We start from the raw sequence: 21,038 nt of genomic DNA, 5'->3' as shown, positions 1-21,038 counted from the left end.
AATGAGAGCGGGGTGCGGGGGATGTTAGCCAGAGAGTCCTGGGCGTAAATAACAGTTGATTGACAAAGAATATACTTCTACATGAAAAGCAACAAAACTGTATGAAAAATCTATTTCCAAGGTATAAGTAGGCACGAAGACATCACTTAGAAATACCGCTGATCTTGGTTGCGAACTTGACAAGTTCTGTGATTGATGCACTGTAACGGGCCTGGTACAATAACATCGCTAAAGAGCAACTTGTTGTAACTTTTGTCAAAGGTAACACTTATCACGAACCAAATACGCATTTACAAAATACATAAAATTCGACGACACAAAACTGGAAACAAAATGATAAAACACAGCAATCACCAAGAATAAGGTTTGAACAGTGAATGTAAATCACAAAAGCACTACCTTAAACAGTGAACGCTTGAGTCTTCATTTCTTTGGTTCGTAAGGGAGAGGCAGACACCCAACATTCTCAATGGAAAATCCGTAATGACCGTAATAATGCACATAATTTGATGTTATTTTTGCAATAATATAAACTGAAATAATTTAATTAACAGACCTCTTATCATATTTAATGGGGGAAATGCGATTACTTTAAGGCCCCGTCCACACGGCCGAGCTTTGCTCGACGAACTTTGTTCGATGAGACGTCAAAAGCGGAGAAACCGCTGCAAAGTTCTGACTTTTCTCGCGGTTTCTCCACTTCTGACATCACATCGGACAAAGTTCGTCGACCAAAGCTCGACCGTGTGGACGGGGCCTAAGAATGAAAAGACCAAGACGTTTAAACGACTGCAACTCGCAGTTAACCGAAATAAAGACCACAATAGTTTACCTGTAATGGGTCGGTGATTAGGGCTGTGATTGCTCGAAATAATGGTGTGGGGTGAATGACTTCATGTACGGGGAACATTTCACATTAGTGTGGTAATCTGATCACATATTTGGGGAAACATAAAAAAAAAAAAAAATAATGTGCAATATTTGGTGAACACGTGAAAACACAGATCTTGTAATGGACATGAAAGTTTCTATGAAACCAAAGGTATCATATTTTAAAGGAAATATTGGTCCAGACAAATGTGGCACCTATTTTGCATATTATTTATGCATATATATATATATATATATATATATATATATATATATATATATGGACCCCAATGTTAATTCGTTCCAGAAGAAGCGACGAGATGCGATTTTGTCGAGATCTGAATGAACTTTCCCCTGAGAAATAACTGAAAATGGATTAATCCTTTCTTGACCGCCAGTTATCCTAACCTTGCCTTTTTAAACAAAACATTACCCATAAATACACAAATTACAATTTAATAAGCTCAGTGTTTAATAACACCATTCAACGCACTTTCATTTTTAAATATATACTGTAGCAAAATAACTGACCAACATTCCCTATTCGGCCATTATACGTGGTTAACTGAGCACCATAGGCTAGGCTAGGTACTGTAAGGGGTAGGCATAATTATTGTTGCTAATAACAAAACATTGAAAATCAAGTCTAATTCTTACAGGAAATTAACAAAATATTAGAAAGAATACGCCAAATTATGTCTGTTTTATCATAAACTTCTTAAAAATTCCCTAAGTTATGTCGCTAGGCCACTGTGAGCAGCCATAAACAGACTTAAATAAACCATCATACAGAGTACTGGAATACTGTATACAAAATAACTTTAAAATATCTTTCAGTACGTGTTATGATATTAAATTTTTCTCATAAAATATCCTTGTAAAATAGGGGCACTTTTCAAAGGCGCTTTGTGCTTTATAATGTGACATCATTATCGGCGGAGTAATACCCATTGGAAGTAGATCCTTATAAATATATTCCTTTAAATTAGAAAGAATCCCGATATTAAGGATAACTGGGGAGCTATCGATATCGCAAAACCCTTTACGTGATTTGATTATAAAATACTACCAAGAAAATATTGCCCCTTTGTCAACATGGCTCGATAGTGCTGCGGCAAGTGGCTCTAAAAAGGAAGATACCCCTACCGGAGATATAACAAGTTGAATTTGGTATCAAATTGAAGCTTTAGTCTTTTACTTTCCAGAAATGGAGTTGTACTTAACAGTACTCCTGGACAACGTTTTCTTTTTAACTTTTTATCATAAATTTCCTTAGGATTGTTTTCTCAGTGTATATGCTTTCTTTGTCACATTCCTACACTTCCGAAAATTTAAACAAATAAGACATAGTTTTATATGCTTTAGGATATGAGGAACCATAATATGTCCATTATTTTATTGTTTGAAGCATATAAAATTAAATAATAGAGACTTTTATTACAAAAATAGTGAAAAAATAGAAAAAAAATGGCATTTACGTTCACGAGCAAACGATCACAGATATGAACATTTCTACCTTATTCATTGTTTTAGAGCATTTAATGAGCTTTCTGGTGACACCATAATTAACTTTCTAGAATAATTCGAAGCTGAATTAAAGTAAGTTTTTCACGAAGAAATTTGCCAGCCGACGACAGGGCTTAGAACCCCGTTAAGTTTACTCTTAATCGTACATTTTGCATTTTTCTTCACAATTGCATTATTTGCCCCTACACCTTTACTTGAATTTATTTCTTGTTGTACCTCAGACAAAGCCTTTACCAATGCTACATACCATGCTGATGGATACGCTAGTGAAAATCTTGTAAAAACATTAGCAATATGTCACCACATCATTGGACTCAGCCATAACATTGCGAGACTTATCAGTTTTGGTTTAGGTATTCGTCTACATCACAAATTTATTTGTAAGTCAGTAACTCATTGAAACTGCATGATCTGGGCTATTCTATTCCATATGATGAGGTTAGACAGTTTATGACATCAGTGGCAGAGGAAGATAATATAAAGATGGCACATACATTCCATGAGGAATTGTTAAGTACATACAAGCAAGGGACTTCCATCACAGTTTTGACTAGCATGAAGAAACACGTGATAGCTTATCGTCCACCCGCTGTATGGACCTGTGTTATATCAAAGAACCGAGTCAAGTGGCATTCCAAGGTCACAGAAAAAGACACTGCATGTGACCCGCGGTATATGGTAAAACCTCATTCAATCTTTAACAAACCTCATAAAAGGCCTGAACCAAAACTTGTTGCAGAGGAATCTTATCTTCAGTACACATGTCGTGAACTTGCACAGGCAGGTGGAAGCGTGGGATTTCGTTTGGATATTGTGTAGAGATACTGATGACCAGGGCCGGATTAATTAAAGAGAGGGCAACAGGGCCTATAACCCCAGGGCCCCCACAGAAAGAGGTGATTTCCACGATCCATTATACATTTTTTCACTTTTTGGGTTTTCATTTTCTTTTTACCACCTAAGTGATCTTTTGTTTTCTGTTATCTTTTCATTTTTAATCCCCTTTTTAATTTCTTTCCGCATTTTATCTTGTATTTTCTTTCCCTTAAATAAAAAAGAAACGTATTGGTAAATATTTATCACTTTGTTCATGTTAGCTATTATTCTATCAGACCACTAGTTAGGCTAATTGAACTAATGTACTGACATTGTTTAGAAGTTTAATTACATAAATTGAAAGGAGTAACTGCTATTTTAATTAAGAAAACAGAAGGAGAGTAAGAAGTAGTCTCTTTAATGAAAGTTGAAAATTCGTAAAGAAATACACTGTCAACTTACGCTATGCGTGTGCTTTTGTTTATTGTTATTTCTTGTCAGCGAGTCAAGTTCGACATTTGGTGCCGTGAATCCAGTGATTACAAAGGCATGTGAAGTTTAATTTTATTTTGTGAAATTGTTTCAAATAACAATAACGTTCTTTGTCCTGTTTGGTGTCCTCGTTTACTCCGGTGTTTCAAAATAAGTTATATAGAATTTTGCTTGTTTAATTAACTTACTTTACTGTCTTTTGGGGGGTTGCAGTGACATTATTTTAGGCAAATAGGCCTACTGGAATTTTTTTTAGCATAGCCTACTCTTTTTCGATTAATATTTCCAAATTTCCCCTTGTTTTTCCATTGATTTCCTGTTCATATGCATTTATAGGTGTCGGAAATTCGTTTTATCTTATCATTAAAAGGTAGACTTAAAAAGTAGTTAGCCTATTGCTGGAGGCAATGATACCTGATCACAATAATAAGCAGTCCACATTAACTTTAACTTCAACTGTTCCAAAAGTTGCTATAACTTCACTATATGATGTACTATTACTACTACTACTACTACAGCAGTCTCTGAAATATAGTATTTCTCCTTATATATTTTGGTGTTTTTATGGGCTCCTTTTATTAGATGGAATTCTGTTATAACAGAACATTTTTACCAGTCATATATATATAGTAATATATATATATAGATATATATATATATATATATATATATATATATATATATACACACACACACACACACTTTTCCTGCTTTCACTAGCTGTTGCAGTATGTTACCACTGTCCTCAGTTTTAGAACCTGAGGAGCAGATGAACAGTACCTAGTAGATGAAATGCATACATACAGCTTGGAGCATGAGGAACACTGGGAAAATGCCTTTTCCTCTTACCTGAGAGCCGGGTTGAAGGGATCAAAAGTCTGCAGCATCTTGTTCACTTTGTCGGCCAGTTCGTTCAGCCTCTTATCTCCGTGGGAGAACCTCTTGCCCATCACCATGGCCCAGATGACGTTGATGATGCTGCGGTTGAAGAGGAGCTGAGGAGTATTGAGACTTGTTTTACAATTGCTTGTAGAAGGGAAGTGTATTCATGTCACACAGCAAGGCTGACTCCCAGACTCTTTATTGACAGAAAGAGTATCCATTGCCATGGGATTTGGTAGGATTTGTCGAAAACAGTTACAACTCATGCAATGAGTATAAGTATATATTTTCATGTTTTGCTCCTGTGACAGGTGTATTAGCTTGGAGGGTAAAAAAAAACTTGAGAAAAAAATAAAAGAAAATGTTAAGAAAACAAAGATTGGTATGCAGTCAAATTATTAAAGAAATACAGACATATCCTGAACTCTGAAAACAAATGGAATGAGGGATTTATAAAGTCAGTTGAGTCTAGATTCTAGATGTCTAGATTTAACAAAAGAACACAGGAGCAAGTGGAGAGTCTCAAAGCCCAATTAACTGAAAGTCCCTTACTCCGACAGTGACCTTCTCCTTCTCTTGACTAGCCAGGTACTGACCCAGCTCTACCAGCTCACTCTGCATCACGGGTTCCAGACTGTGCTTCCCAAAGCCTTGATCCTTAAGGGCACGAAGCGTGAAGCGTCTCTGGTGCTTCCATACATCCCCACTGGTGCCTAAAATGCCTGTTAAAAGGACAAAAGTGTCTTTATATACATGCAAACACTTTTATATAGATACTCGTGGTAGTATGGGCGAAATCAATTGTTACATCTGGAAGAACTTTGTGATTACAGTATACTAGGGACAACAAGGAACTCTTCAAGTTCTTTGGTTTTCTTCTGATATTGGAATGAATCATCATGCTTCTTTGTGCCACTGAGTATACCACACTCTGCAATTACCCTGGGGCTCCTTATTATCAATGAATGTACTACGCTCTGTACTTACCAAGGGACTCATCTTGGTCACTGAATGGACTATAGTCAGTCTGCTCTTACCCAGGGGTTCATCTTGGCCACTGAATGGACTATACTCTGCGCTTGTCCAGGGGCTCATCTTGGTCACTGAATGGACTACAGTCTGCTCTTACCCAGGGGTTCACCTTGGCCACTGAATGGACTATACTCTGCGCTTGTCCAGGGGCTCATCTTGGTCACTGAATGGACTACAGTCTGCACTTACCCAGGGTTTCATCTGGGCCACTGAATGGACTACTATAATCAGTTACAACTTACCCAGGGGATCCTCTTTGCCACTGATGATCACGTTTCTGGATATGAAAAGGTACAAGGTGATCCGCCCCTGGAAGTCTGGGTCATTAAAGGCCTCCCGCATGAGGGTAGGATTGTTAATGACAATTCCCCTGTAGGAATTAAGTTAATTATGCAGATCTTTGCATGTAATTCTTATTCTTATTAAAAATCTGGCTATTGTGTCTCGCAATTGTAACAATGCTTACTGTATTTGGCATGAAAAATGACAGATTTTCAACACATTTTAAAGGTTTCAATATAAATTTCTAAAAAATTGATTTAATAAAAATATACAATTGCAGGAATAAAACTAGGTATCTAAATTCACATTTCATGCAGTACTTTATGATAACATTTTTCACACATTTGCACCAAAAAAAAAAAAAAAAAAAAAAAATTTTTTTTGGCTGACTTTACTCCACAAATAATACCAATCCCAAAATAGTTACTCGAGCATAAGTTCTTATGGAGAAAAGTAATTTAATGTTGAAGTACATGTGTGAAAAATCTGCCTGTGACTTTGGAAAAGTAAGATAAGGCCTTCAAGATTGGGACCACGAGATAATGTCAATCAGAGGCGCCCACTTGTTCTACATGAAATGCTGTATTGGGATACAATACCATCTCCGAAATGTGTTGATGCTGAAGATATCTCCATATTTCTCACGAAGGTTCTTGAATCCTTCTTTTGGGTTAGGTAGGAGGGAGAGCATACTTCCTACCAGTGGCAAGGACAAGGGCCCTGCAAGAAGAAGCACATTATAGGGTCATTGACCTTGTTGGTAATGGTATCCCACAAAAAAATTAAAGAGGAACCATCGTCATATTTGATTACATTATGCCACTTCCTCCTCTTTCGTTTTCTCACTGGAACCCATTGCCAATAACCCTACAATCTTTCTATTATATGATACTGTCTCATGTCTGCAGGCTTCTTAGAAACAGGATGTACATTACAAAAAAAAAGCAGAAGAAAAGCAGTTAGGTACACAAGATTCACAGAAATTTGGAAATTAATACATAAGGAAAATGAAGGGATTAGGGCATGGAGCTCCTAAGTAGAATCGCAGCCTCTACTGAAGTACAGAGTAACGATAAAGTTTCACAGTCTTGTTGAACTGGATTCTAGAAAAACCTCCCTAACAAAACACACCACCAACTTGTTTATAATACAGTTAGAACTTCTGTCTTGTTTGCATCGGTTATTTGATCAACAATCCCTACTGTTGGTACAGTATGTAGCAAAAGTCGTGTAACTTTTTTATTTTTGCACTGGTACTGGACAAATGTTGTCCTGAAGTTGCCACTTAGTATTAGATCTTATATTTTACTTTGTAAATGTGTATATATGAGGAAAGTTGGTCACTTGTTATGTAGAATCTCATTGAAATATATTTGATCGTTAAAAACTAAAATATTTCATACTGCAGTAACATTTTAGAACAAAAAGTAAATAGGTTACTGTAGCATGAATCCCTCGGCTTACTGTGACTTCCATGAGTCATGGATTGTGGAGCCGTCAGTCTGGATAGTGAAACTGTGAAAGAGGACATCACGATGGAGTGAAAAGAACAGTTTTGCAGAGCATAGTCCAATGATAAAAACTCATGCATTTAGGATATGAATTCAAAGTTATTACTTCTTTTCGTTTTTGTAATTTTGTGTAGAAAGCAAATGTTAGTCAGGATCATGATTTCAATACTTGCTTAGAGCCGAGGTGGGCAACCTTTTAAGCATCAAGAGCAACCTGTTATTTGTTTTCCAAGACAAGAGCAACAAACAGTCTGTTTTTGTAATCATTTTTAAATAGTAAGCCATGTGTTTGGACTTAGAAATGAAGATGGGGATTTTATATTGGAGGTGGCTCAGAGTTTTGAATTTGCATGTATGAACACATGGTTTTAGAAGTTAGGTAAGTACATGATAACTTATGAAAGTGATGGAGTGCAAAGTGGCGATGGATTTTAAAAATTAGGTAGGGAACTCAAAAAGAGAAAGAAGAGATCTAGAAAAAAGATTTGAGACCTTAAAGGAGAAAAGGAGGAGCAATTTAGGAGGACTGTGTGAGAGAGAGAGAGAGTGAGATGGCTGATAAGGGGGAATGTAGAATCTGGACAGGCTAACAGAGTGGAAAATATCTGGGCAGACATGAGAGAAATATGTGTGGGGGAAGCAGAGGAACTGGTGGGAAGAACCAGTGGATACGGAGTGTCAAGAGGAGAAAAATGGTGGTGGAATGGAGAGGTGCATTAATCAATTAAAAGAAAATCAAAAGCATTTAAAGACTGGAAAGTAAGGCATGCACCGGGTGCAGAGGAACAGTACAGAGAAGAGGAAAGAGATGTGAAAAGGAAGGTATGTATGGTTAATGGAGGGCGGTAGAGCAGATGAATGAAAGACTAGGAACAAGAGAAGGAGGAAAGGATATCTATAAGATTTCAAACTTGAGGAAAGGGCATTGACAGGATTTGGGTAAATTGGGTATCACCAAGTATAGAGATAGGAATATACTGTATAGGGATGAAGATATCAAGAGATGGAGAGGTATTTTGAATAACTTTTAAGTACTGAAAATGAGAGAGAGGAGATGGGGGAAGCACAGAGGGTGGAGGGACCAGTGATGGAGACACATTATACAGAAGTGAAGAGAGCATTAAGGAAAATGAAAAATGGTAAAGCACCAGGTCCATCTATCAGAGTTCCAAATTGAAATGATCAAATCACTAGATACATAGGGGAAATGGATGCTGAATTTATTAAAAGCTATATGGGAAGAGAAAGGAATTTCAAGGGGCTGGGAAGAGAGTCTAATGATATATATATATTTTAGGGCTGTTGCCTTGTATAATTGCACTTCCATATTTATTGGAGTGTCTTGGGGTTTGTAGATCACTTACGAAGTCGGTATTATCTTCTTTGGTTATGACGACGATGTGTTAAACTCATGATGATTCGGTGATGATGTGAGGTTCTAGTCGAAAACACGAAGTATAAAAATACATATATTCTTCTGAAGTTACATGGTGAAGATCAGGTATGATTGTGCAGGTCTTCTAATGACGATAGCTTGATCGCTTCTGCCAATGATGATGGTTAATTCTATTCTCTCTACATGATAAAGCTTAGGTAAAGAGGTATAGGTCTGCCAATGATGATGGCTGACTCTATTCTGTTCTGTCTACCATCTCGGATACAAGTCATAAAGGAACAGACAGTAGCTCGAACATATGAACATACAATCAGATGACATAGTTACATACAAACATACAATCAGATGACATAGTTACTAATCACGTAGGCCGCTTGAGCTATAGGTAACGGTGTTTGTCACAAGCAGGAAGCTTGGACTAAAGTTTATAAACAATTGAATGACTACAGGTGACGGCATGTCAACTTAGCCTACATACTTTATCGTCTCTGGTCTGATCACATTCCTGCAAGCAATCTGGTTGACCTCTTAATTTTAGTCTTATATATATATATGGACTAACATTCCATATTTTTATTATGTAAACACTTACATAAAAGCTCGGTCAGCTACCAAAACCAACTACTGAATATTACTCAAACTTGACTTGCATTTGACTTATAGGAGTGTGATACAGACACTATGTGAATATATATATATAAATAGAAAATACTTATAAGTAAAAAAAATTCATGGTGTACATAAATACAGATTCAAGTAATAAGATATTAGACATAATATGCATATAATATTCGTAAATAATAGTGATCACGTGATATATACTGATACAGTTTTTCACTTCATCTCATTAAGATACATATGCTACAGAAAATACTAATGTACTCTGATAAATGCATAGAACAAAGATTAACATGATAAAAATCATATTTTGACTGATAAAAATTTCATATATGAATTGATAAAATTATTAATGTTTATGCTGATTGATTCGTTGATTTTTATGCTAACTGTTATATATCTGCAGTTACTGGTAAGATAAAAGGTAACTGATTGATTATAGGCTACCTGAGTGTTTTATACATATGTATATGGATTCATATAATTATGATTAATATATGTGCACTTTAAATAGATTCCTATTGCGTACACGCAAAGATATATTTCGATTCTGTTATTTATGATCATTTATATATAGGGTACATGATACTTTATATATATAGGTTACATGACCGAGGTTATACTACTTCACATTTAACTAGCGTTCGAACAACTTTTCGTCCATTACACAGTTCCAGACAACCACCTATAGCCAAATGAAATGGCCAATTTCAAATGGTTAAAACAAGGGGAAAATTTGCCTGGCGGGGTCCGACGTTCTATTTTGCGCTCATACTTGTTCTCTGCATCCTAAGCCACACGAATACGTTCGTGATGAATAAAATCACCCCCAGCATGAGTCCTTCGCCAGCAAAGTAGAGTTGAATATCCTTCTGGTCGTAATTGTCGGAAGTATGTCCCTTTTGTAGTCGATTTCCGACAGTGGCTGGAGCGTTCCGCATTAAAACGAGATTAACGATGGGATACGGTGTCGGTCGAAGAAGTCCATGATGGTACTTATTCCTTTCACATTGTAGGCGGTTGTTACTCGACTGCCGTCGTCCGCAGCGACGAACGATTTTTTGAAGTTACGATGTGAAACTCTCGTACTGCAGGATACTGTAACCAGGTTCCATTAATCAGCCTGCAAGTGAAATTATACTTGTCACAAGGGCAAAATAAATTCAGAACATCAAATATGGGAGGGGGAGAGCCATTAAGACCAGACTTAACCCACATGAATTCGCTGATATTTTATGGAATTCAAAAGAGAGCTGTACAAACTTTTTTATCCATGGCATTAATAATGAGTGAACCTATCCAGGTCTCTGATGACTGTAAAAATATCCATAATTATAAAAAATAAACAGATATCAAGAAAATTCTATATTACTGGTAGTAAGTTACTAGACAAAGAAGTGTGAAACGGAGCTGTTTTTAAGATTGCCAGGCAACATAAGAGTCAAAGAGAATATTAATCATGATTCTGTATTTCTCTATGCTAACTGAAATTAAGTTGTGATAAAATCTGATCCTATGTGCCCCTAACAAAAGTTTCATATTCAATTTTCTCGCGCGCATCCTCTGAGGTTAATTTTTTTAAACTTTATTAATAGGTAGGAGATGCAACGCAAGAACCCACTATGTAACTAATTTTTATATAAACTTTGGGTTTTTTTTAAAAAATGTGACATTTTCCCATGAATGCTTTACTTGAATTGTAATAGGCTAATGTTGCAAGTAAATATTTCATATACATGACCTGATACTTCTAAATGTCTATGAGGTTCAGAAAAAATTAATTCATTTTGTTGTTATAGAAATTCTATTTGCTTATTTTGTTTATCAATTTTAAAATGATTGCGATTCCTTAACTAAGTTTGCATTGCAATGCGGATAAGAATAGATTATGGCTATGTATGTCATCATGACCTATGAACCACATGTGAAGTTCATGAGCTAAGCATTCCTCTCTCCAGTCAACCTGCTTTGCAAGCGGAGACGACACACACAGATGAAGCCTGTGTAAGCAGATTATTGAGGTTAAAAGGAACAAATGCTGATACGGCAATGATGACGTCGTCACTTGGCAGGAGATTGCTCTCAGCCAGCTAATAGTTACATTACTTGCTGTAATAAATACGACTTTAGTATAAATTTTTTGTTTTTTAATACTCGACCCACACGAGAAGAATGTCTGAAAAAAAAAAACAGTACTAAAATTGAACAATATATTAGTTTCATGTTTGAAATCTGCATGATTGTAAATAAATGTAATTATGTTAAATTAGATATTCCTTATTCAAACTAATGAAAAAAGGTTTCCATACAAATTCTATATATTTTATTTGCCCTGTAAGATCCATATAGGATTATTCCATAGATATTCATTTTCACTTCTAGACTTCCTGACTTTAAAATCTATTTTATTTATTTATTTATTTTATTTATTTATTTATTTATTTATTTATTTATTTATTTTTTTTTTCATTGACTACGAATATAAATCACCGGGACAGACAATATGTCAGTAGGTTTTGATATGTGTTTGAACTTTTAGCTTATTTGTCATTACTAAAGCGTTAAGTTAGAGTTCAAATCTTTACACATATATATTTGGATATTTAATTAACCTATGGTTACGTTTTTGCTTATTGATTTTATCGTGATTCCTTTTTTGTTATAATTTGTAACCCTTCCGACTTCTTACGGAGTGTATTATATTGACTCCACTTGTATCCATATTTATTTTATTTTTTATATTTATTTATTTATATAATTTTTTTTGTATATATATATATATTTGATAAATTAATGGTTGGCTTGAATATGTGGAAAAGTGTTCTAGCGGCGTACTGTATAAGGCTACTTGCGGTATCATTTCTACATATACAAGATATGAATGATATGGGTATTTAAAACCACGAGAACCGCTATAATCCAGTTCGGATCTAATATCACGAATGTAACTCGTAAGACATTGACACTTTTTTTTTTTTTATCCGTTATTCTACCAAACCGATTGATTCTGGGTGATAAAATATATTATTGGTTATCTTAATGGAAAGGAATTCGCACAACGAGTTAAGGAGATTATTGATTTACACCACCCGAGTCAGATTATCATGTGTTGAATTCCATGTTTACTGATTTAGCACTCATAAATATTCCTAGCGCACTAAATTGCGGTGTTTGTTTTTAGTGCTATTAATTCTATATAACGTGTCAAGGGGAACTATTAACACTAAGAAGTGTTTATTTGCTCTGTCAGACTCGTAACTTTGTTAATAATTCTACGTGTATTCTTTCAAGGATTGATTTGGCACAGGATAGGCCCCTAAACTGACAGGTGTCTTAGTGTGTCCCTTGTTTTCATGACACGTGTTACAATCAGTTATGTGCTTTTTATATCTGTAAGCATTGTAGGCCAGTAAAATAGTGATTTGGCTTTCTGTGACATAATAGGGAACCCTGGATGACAGAATGCAACCAGTTTAGGACGATTGGTATGAAAGAGATTATTACTACTACCTGGTCGTTAGTCACCTGCTGTGTTCTTTGGGTTTTCCTTGTCACGGACCTACATATAATATTACATTTGATTACATTATTCTGATACACATACTTTAAATATACTTTTGCTTTAGGGTTTCTGCTCGAAGTGTTTATTGTTTTTGCTTAGCCGCTGACCCTGTTTCCGTTTGAAGTGTTTATTTTTTTGCTTATCGCTGTTGACTCTTGCTTTGTTCAGTTTGTAACAGTTCTGCGCTCCAACCCAGATATTCAATGCTCGCGATCTCTTCGGTTAAGGAATTTTCTTGTTTAGATACGGTTTTAACAATAGGCACGGATGTTTCTATTTTTTTTTTTTTTTTTTTTTTTTTTTAGTTCAATTAATGGTTCCTTGCAGTATGGTGTGGGATTGCGGGATAATGCGTCAGCTATGATAATTGCTTTTCCAAGTAGATATCTTATCTTGGCTCCAAAGACCTGAATGATCATTTGTCACCGAGTTCCTTTTGGACTGTGATTAAAGCCTTTGAAAAACTCGGTAAAGGACTCATGTTCAGTAAGGACTTTATCAGGATAGCCGTAGATTATGAACTTAAAATGTACTAGTGAGTTAACGATTCCTAGCCCTTCCTTGCCTATTACTGCACATTTACTTTCAGAGGGCTTTAGTTTTCGTGAATAAAAAGCTATAGGAAAGAACTGTTCATCATATTACTGAAGTAGTACCCCTCTTACCCCTTGGTCTGAGGCGTCTGTTGCAATAAAAAAAATTCCTTATTTAAATCAGGGATTTTTAAGTTAGGTGAGCTGCATTATTCCGCTTTTAAGATATCGAACACCTGTTGATGCTTTTTAGACCATAATAAATCTACGCTCTTCTTCGTAAGATCTGTTAAAGGAGCTGTCATGATTGAAGAGTTACAAATTTACATACGATTGTAATACCCACTACAGCGCAAAAGTGCTGTATCCCCCTTTTACGTTAATAGGTACCGGAAGTTATGAATAGCCGACACCTTACCATGGACTACTTTAAGACCTTGAATAGACATAAAACCTAGATGATGTAGATAATTTCTGTAAAAAAGTAAGATTAAGAATGCCTCGTAACTTCAGCCACAGGAATAACGAAATTCGACCTGTAAAGGAAACACTCAAAGTTACTCCAAATGAATAAAAAATTGTACTTAGCTTGCTTTTGTGGGAAGTCACAGTGTTCCGATAATGACAAACGGCCTTGGTCCTCCTTCTGTTTTTAGCGTATGACCTGGTTTGGCTTCAGTTTTCCCCGTGCGCGTTGTTTCGATGATTCGAGCCCTTGAAGATCCGATGCTTCAGACGCATTTGGTTTGTTTCTTGAAGTGCCGGAAACGCTCAATAACGATGTTTTTTGAATGATTCTAATGAGAGACGAACCTTGCGTTGCCGTAGGAAAAGGACACATCGGTTTTGTTTCTTGAAGTTATTCACTACTGAAAACACTCACTAAACGATGATACTAAGTTGCTTGAAGAATCTCTTGCTTTCGTCGTCGTTGAAGAGTTCTTGTTGTTTTCTGAAGTCGCTCACTAAACGATGATACTAGGTTGCTTGAAGAATCTGCTGCTTTCGTCGTCGTTGACTTCTGATATACATTGTTCATTATTCTGGCTTTTCTTCGTAGGACGTTGTAGAGTTCCTACCACTTTTAGGGCTGTTGCCTTGTATAATAAGGTGCCCTATGAGGTAATGTTAGACCTGCGATAATCTTACGCTAAGTCGGTTGGTATTGCACTTCCATATTCATTGGAGTGTCTTGGGGTTTGTAGATCACTTACGAAGTCGGTATTATCTTCTTTGGTTATGACGACGATGTGTTAAACTCATGATGATTCGGTGATGATGTGAGGTTCTAGTCGAAAACACGAAGTATAAAAATACATATATTCTTCTGAAGTTACATGGTGAAGATCAGGTATGATTGTACAGGTCTTCTAATGACGATAGCTTGATCGCTTCTGCCAATGATGATGGCTAATTCTATTCTCTCTACATGATAAAGCTTAGGTAAAGAGGTACAGGTCTGCCAATGATGATGGCTGACTCTATTCTGTTCTGTCTACCATCTCGGTTACAAGTCATAAAGGAACAGACAGTAGCTCGAACATATGAACATACAATCAGATGACATAGTTACATACGAACATACAATCAGATGACATAGTTACTAATCACGTAGGCCGCTTGAGCTATAGGTCACGGTGTTTGTCCCAAGCAGGAAGCTTGGACTAAAGTTTATAAACAATTGAATGACTACAGGTGACGGCATGTCAACTTAGCCTACATACTTTATCGTCTCTGGTCTGATCACATTCCTGCAAGCAATCTGGTTAACCTCTCAATTTTAGTCTTTTATATATATATGGACTAACATTCCATATTTTTATTATGTAAACACTTACATATATATAATATATATATATATATATATATATATATATATATATATAAATATATATATATATATATATTATATATAATATATATACTATATATGTATATATATAAACCTATATATATCTATATATATATATAATATATATATATATATATATACAGGGTGTAACACAAATTTATACAAATATTTCGAGAGATGAAAGAAATGTCATTCTGAGTAGAAAATGTTCTATACATATGTATTTTAAGGCTTCGTTTGTCGGTGAGGTGAATTTTTTAAATAACCTTTATCATTAAATGGTTAAGTATGATGGCACACAACGGGATGTCGGAGTACACACAGCTATGGGGAGGGCGACTTGGGGAAGGAGCTGATCACTGCACTAAGTTACTCTAAACAGCCTTACTTTTCTGGCAAGAGCGTGTTCAGGTTACAAGTGCCAGATTCCTTATTCATTTTGTGAGCAAGAAACTGGAACAATGCCTTACTGTTCCAATAATCTGGAATATGCAGATATAATGTTTATTTATGGGTTTTGCAACAATAAACTCCACTTTTATAAAAAAAAAAAGGAAATCGATAATTAGGCCAATGCAAATAAAATACTTCCAAATCAAATGTATTCTTTAGATATTGAACAAAGGGGAAAAATCCAAATATCATTGAAACCTTCTCCCTCTCTTTCAGGGGTATTCACTGGAATCCAATAAAGAAAAGAAAAGCAAGCCGAATGGAATCTCCTCTCCATTGAAGACAGGTCTATTCATTAAACACAAATCAAAGATTTAAAAGGTATTTTCAAAAATCTCTTTCTCCACCAAAAGTATTCATCATTCACCACTCGAAGGGAAAAACACACTTAACAAAATGCTTTTGTCTTTGTCAGACAAATAAGAATGGAAACTTTAATGGAAAACTCACTTTCTTCAGTCTTTCCTGAAAAAGGTAGTACATATATTCATGCACTGATCGAAAAAGGTAGAAAAGCTGACGTTCAAATTGCAGTAACCTTCCTATACCCTGTCGGCTCCTTCATGGCGATTTAGGCGTTGCCCCCTACGTTGCCGGCGCTGCCATATCAAATGTTCCAACTCAACGTTTTATTGTATATGAAGGCAACATAAGTTATACAACACAAATATAATTGGTTGCTGATCATCTTTTGTCAATTATTGAAAGCCCTCATCATTTTCTAGCATTTAACAACAATAAAACAAATAGTTTATTCTTAAACGTGGCAAAAAAAATTTACAGCGCTGCCAGTTCCTCTCTCAGGTGTTAAGCTGACCTCAGGGCATAAAGATGTCAAACAGCCCGTGCCTCCACAAGGGAAGCTCAGTCAAAACACTCACTGACTCATTAAGGAGTCTGACAGTCTGTCGCCTTACAAACAACATGAAAGGAAGTCCTCGTTCTCGGATTAATCTTCATCCACAGGCTCGAGAAATCGTTCATAGGGTCGTTAAGTACTTTTCTTAATAAAAGGCAAACTGTGGACCCATGGTGGATACCAGAAAAACACTCCAACGCGCCTCAGAAGCAACAATGATACCGGAGAGAACAATCAGCAGGATGTCAATGAAATCATCAATTCCTTTCTTTCATTCGTAATGTAATTATTCAATCATTCTAAATGTAAATACTTATTCAGTTCCCAAAATTAATTTATTTATATAAATGAATTGTTATGTCAGTTTTATATAGATAACTTGAGCAGTAATAAATCTATATATATATATATATATATATATATATATATATATATATATATATATATATATATATATATATATATATATATATATATATATATATATCCTGGCATTTGTATGTATTATCAATATGACATTCATGAACCAAATAATCATATATTTGTTTTGACAAACCCTTATGAAGACAATAAAACAAAAATAGATATTTTCCAACGGGTATGGCATTCGTGCAAAGGTATCTTGTACGTTAACGATAAAAACTGATACAAAAGCAAAGAAAAAAAAAAACAACGAAAAATTCCGAGTAAATAGCAAAGCTGGAACTAAGCCTGTAAAGAAAAGAAGATATAAAAATAGAAAAATGATATGAATACTCTTACTGGAAAGAAACTGAGGACCATAGTATGAATAGATAATAAATTAAATTGCTGGCGATAATCTTATTTATGTAACCTATGTACATTTATGCTGCACTCTTACTGTCTACATACACAATCCTTTTCGAACGTCGACAGCTCTGTGTGTGTGTGTGTATATATATAATATATATATATATATATATATATATATATATATAGATATATATATATATATATATATATATATGTATATACACATACAAAAACAAGTAAATTAAAAGTGCAGAAGTCCAGTAGCTTATGATAATCACGAAAAAGGTCCAAAAAGAGATTTAATTAGTCTTATATGAAAAACAGAGACCTGGAAGAATGGAAATATTTTCGAAGGAGTGTCGAGGCAACAGGGAACTCCCAGAAGTATACTGCTCCCAGGAGATATTAACAAACGCCAATAAGGTTAAACCTCCTTGACAGATGCACGGATTAAAAAGGGGTAAATGGGAGGGGTAGGCCTTTAAAAACTTGAGTGCATTTGGCTACGTAGGGGACAATGCCTAAATCGCCTTGAAGGAGCCGATAGGGTCTAGCTGCATTCCCTTGTCATCATGATTACTGTTATTATTACTCATTCAGCATAGGCCTAGTCCTGACTGCAGATAGAGGAGCACTGTCTGGCTCTGTGGCACTCATGAAGTTAACATTGCAGTTCACAATAGCAAAACAAAGGTGCCACCAAATTGCAAATAGAATCACTTAACCTACTGGATCTTGTAGGTGCTTGAGATACAGATAAAAAACTTTAAACTAGCAACATTGATTAACACTAAGCAATGGAGCAATGAAAGCGAGTGTGAGCTTTGCTGGAATCCTGGGGAAAATATCCAGAGATGGGCACTGGCAGACATCGCTAATCCTCGCAACTGCCTGATAAAAGTCTTTGGATGCCCGCAGAGGAAGGGTGGAAGACAGACTACAATAGGGCTAGCTTGAGTTGAGAGGAATCGAGTCGGGCATCGGTCATGCAGGTGTGAGGAAGCAAAGTCGCAGATGCGGAAGGCTCCGACAACAATGGTGAGGGCAAAAGGGGTCAGGTAAAAAGGATTAGGACCAGTCAGTCAGACCTCATGTGAGACCTGTGAATTCTCACGACTTGGAGGGCAACTGGCTGCTAATGGCTTTTGCCAAATTGGATCGGGGACCATGGTACAAAAGACATATGGCTGGAAGTAAAACCTCACGAGGAAATGACCGGTTGTAAGTCGTGTCTGAAACGTCATTAAAATAACATTAAAGTGTTTTCCATCTTTGCTTCGTTGTTAAGGAACAAAGGAAGAAGAGGCTGAATCAAAAATATTTTCATAGCTTTCTAAATTATCAAAACAAGAAAGAGAGCGGGTCACTTGTACTGGATCCTGAAATGGATTTTACTCCAGTTCTTTCGTTTTTCCTCTTATTCAAAATTCCCTCACTTTGATAATCCCTCATTATTCCTTTAAATTTTCGAGTTTGGTCGAGGACAAGTAATAAAAAGAGAGCCCAAATGGACACTCACAGCACCTCCCCACCTTATGAAGATGTTAGACAGTCATACGACCATCAACATCTGATTATCTTTTCAGAGAACAAACATTGCTCAAATCTCTCTCTCTCTCTCTCTCTCTCTCTCTCTCTCTCTCTCTCTCTCTCTCTCTCTCTCTCTCTCTCTCTCAAGCATAGCCAAAAGAATATATACACAGTCCGCATAAAAATCTAATTCTAGCAACTCAGGCTTTCAAATTCACAAAAAAGCAATACTCAGTTCATTTAGGAAATTACTATACCATTAAGCAGACTTGCCTGTATCTTTTATGTTACATAACTCAATAAATTCACACAGACTACAAATGTCTTAACTACCACATTCATAAACTGGCCTCCAGCATTTACATTTTATCCCAGGTTGTGTTCTGACACAAGGTTTGGCACTAGCACCTGCTGGAAAGTAAAGTATTCATGACGGGATACACAAGGGGAAAAGGTAATTTATATATGGGAGTTACTTATAAGATACGAATTCTTTATGAAGGGAGCCGTTTAGCTTTGCCCCTGGATAGTGCAGCTAAACACTTGGGGAAGTTAGTGAAGAAACCTTCTCGGCAGATTAATGCCTTGAAAATAGTCAGTTCCCTGAATGTATTCAATTTTCCAGTTATAATCTTGCATGTCAAGGATCCAGTGCAGTAAACGTTTAATCTGATTCCTGAATCGAGAGAGGTATCTCAGTGGACTATGGTCGGTCAAGACCGTGAGTGGGAACTTATGATTGGTGTGATAGGTTTCATGTTTCATAGCAAGAACCATCCGTAGTAATTCTTTCACGATAGTGCTGTAACGGGTTTCTGTTGGGTTTAGTTTCTTTGAGTAGTAGGCTACGGGATGCCTAATACCATCAGTTATCTGGAACATTACTGCTCCTATGCCCACATTGCTGGCATCTACAGCCATGTAGAGAGGCTTATCATAGTCTGGCGTACTTAGTACCGGTTTTGCCAAAAACCCTTTTAGATTGCTGTAAGCTTTTATACATTTTTTGGTGCAGTTAAAGGTTTTGTTCCCTTTGAATATGTTTGTTATGGGAGCAGCAGCCTCTGAGAAATTTGGGAATAACCTCCGGAAATTTTGAACCATGCCTATGAAGCATTGTGCTTCCTTTTTTGTTTGTGGATATGGCATATCTCTGATTGCTTGGATATTCGTGCCCTTCAATTAATTTTACCACTGGCAACAATGTGTCCCAGGTAAGTAATCTGGGCTGCTCCGAATTGGCATTTTGTAAGTTTTAGTACTCGGTTTGCTTCCTTAAGGGCTTGTAGGACTTTCTTCAGGATTTCTTGGTGTTGCTTCCAGGTCATAGCATATATGATGATATCATCTAGGTAGACTACACAATGTTCAATCCCCACCAGAACGTTGTTCATGAACTTTTGGAAACATTCCGGCACATTCTTCAGACCAAAGGGCATTACTGTATATTGATAAAAGCCATCTTGGGTAGTAAAGGCAGTTAGTGGGTACGACTCCACTGATAGGGGAACCTGCCAATAACCCTTCTCCAAATCTATCTTGCTTAGATAGGGAGCTTTGCTGAGGATGTCTAAGCACACAGCAATATGCAGGAGTGGGTACTGCTCTGGCTTTGTGACTTCATTTATCTTACCGTAATTAATCAAAGCATTGCCTATCTCCTCCTCCCTCCTTTGGTGCTAGTACTACTGGGGATGACCACGAGTTGTTGCTAGGCTCTATTAGTCCCAGTCCTAGTTGCAGGTTCACCTGTTCCTTTATTTGTTCAGCTTTCTGCTGGCTCGGCTTGCAAAACCCTTGTGCTACAGGCTGAGTACTCTCATCGAGGGTGATGTGATGCTCTATAACCAGAGTACACCCAAGCATGTACTGGGCCACCTCACTCTAATTGGAAAGTACAGTGGAACTTCGGTTTTTGTACATAATCCGTTCCAGAACCTCCCACGAAAACCAGCAATAATTCCCTTAAGGAATACTATAGATACAATTAGTGCGTTCCAGACCCCCAAAAATATTTTTAGAAAATACATTTTATAGGGAAAAAACACA

At 36.3% G+C, this 21,038-nt stretch overlaps 2 protein-coding genes across 9 annotated transcripts in view; one reads left to right on the top strand and one right to left on the bottom strand.

Annotated features, from left to right (window-relative positions):
* Positions 1-21,038, top strand: part of LOC135203053 (two pore calcium channel protein 1-like) — a 734,396-nt gene that overhangs the window by 386,053 nt on the left and 327,305 nt on the right. The gene's annotated exons all lie outside the window — the stretch shown is intronic.
* LOC135203051 (cytochrome P450 2B1-like) overlaps positions 1-21,038 on the bottom strand; it is a 70,490-nt gene that overhangs the window by 26,649 nt on the left and 22,803 nt on the right. For all 4 annotated transcript variants that reach the window (XM_064232641.1, XM_064232638.1, XM_064232640.1 and 1 more), the window contains exons 3-6: positions 6,501-6,621; positions 5,862-5,989; positions 5,140-5,309; positions 4,555-4,700 (exon numbers count right to left, since the gene is read on the bottom strand). In XM_064232641.1, coding sequence (XP_064088711.1) covers positions 4,555-4,700; positions 5,140-5,309; positions 5,862-5,989; positions 6,501-6,621 — 565 coding nt within the window. The remainder of the gene's footprint in view (positions 1-4,554; positions 4,701-5,139; positions 5,310-5,861; positions 5,990-6,500; positions 6,622-21,038) is intronic.

The sequence above is a fragment of the Macrobrachium nipponense genome, chromosome 33 (assembly GCF_015104395.2).
Source record: "Macrobrachium nipponense isolate FS-2020 chromosome 33, ASM1510439v2, whole genome shotgun sequence".
NCBI classification, from domain to species: domain Eukaryota; kingdom Metazoa; phylum Arthropoda; class Malacostraca; order Decapoda; family Palaemonidae; genus Macrobrachium; species Macrobrachium nipponense.
The sequence above is the reverse complement of the archived record's forward strand: the minus strand, read 5'-3'. Positions and strand labels throughout refer to the sequence as shown.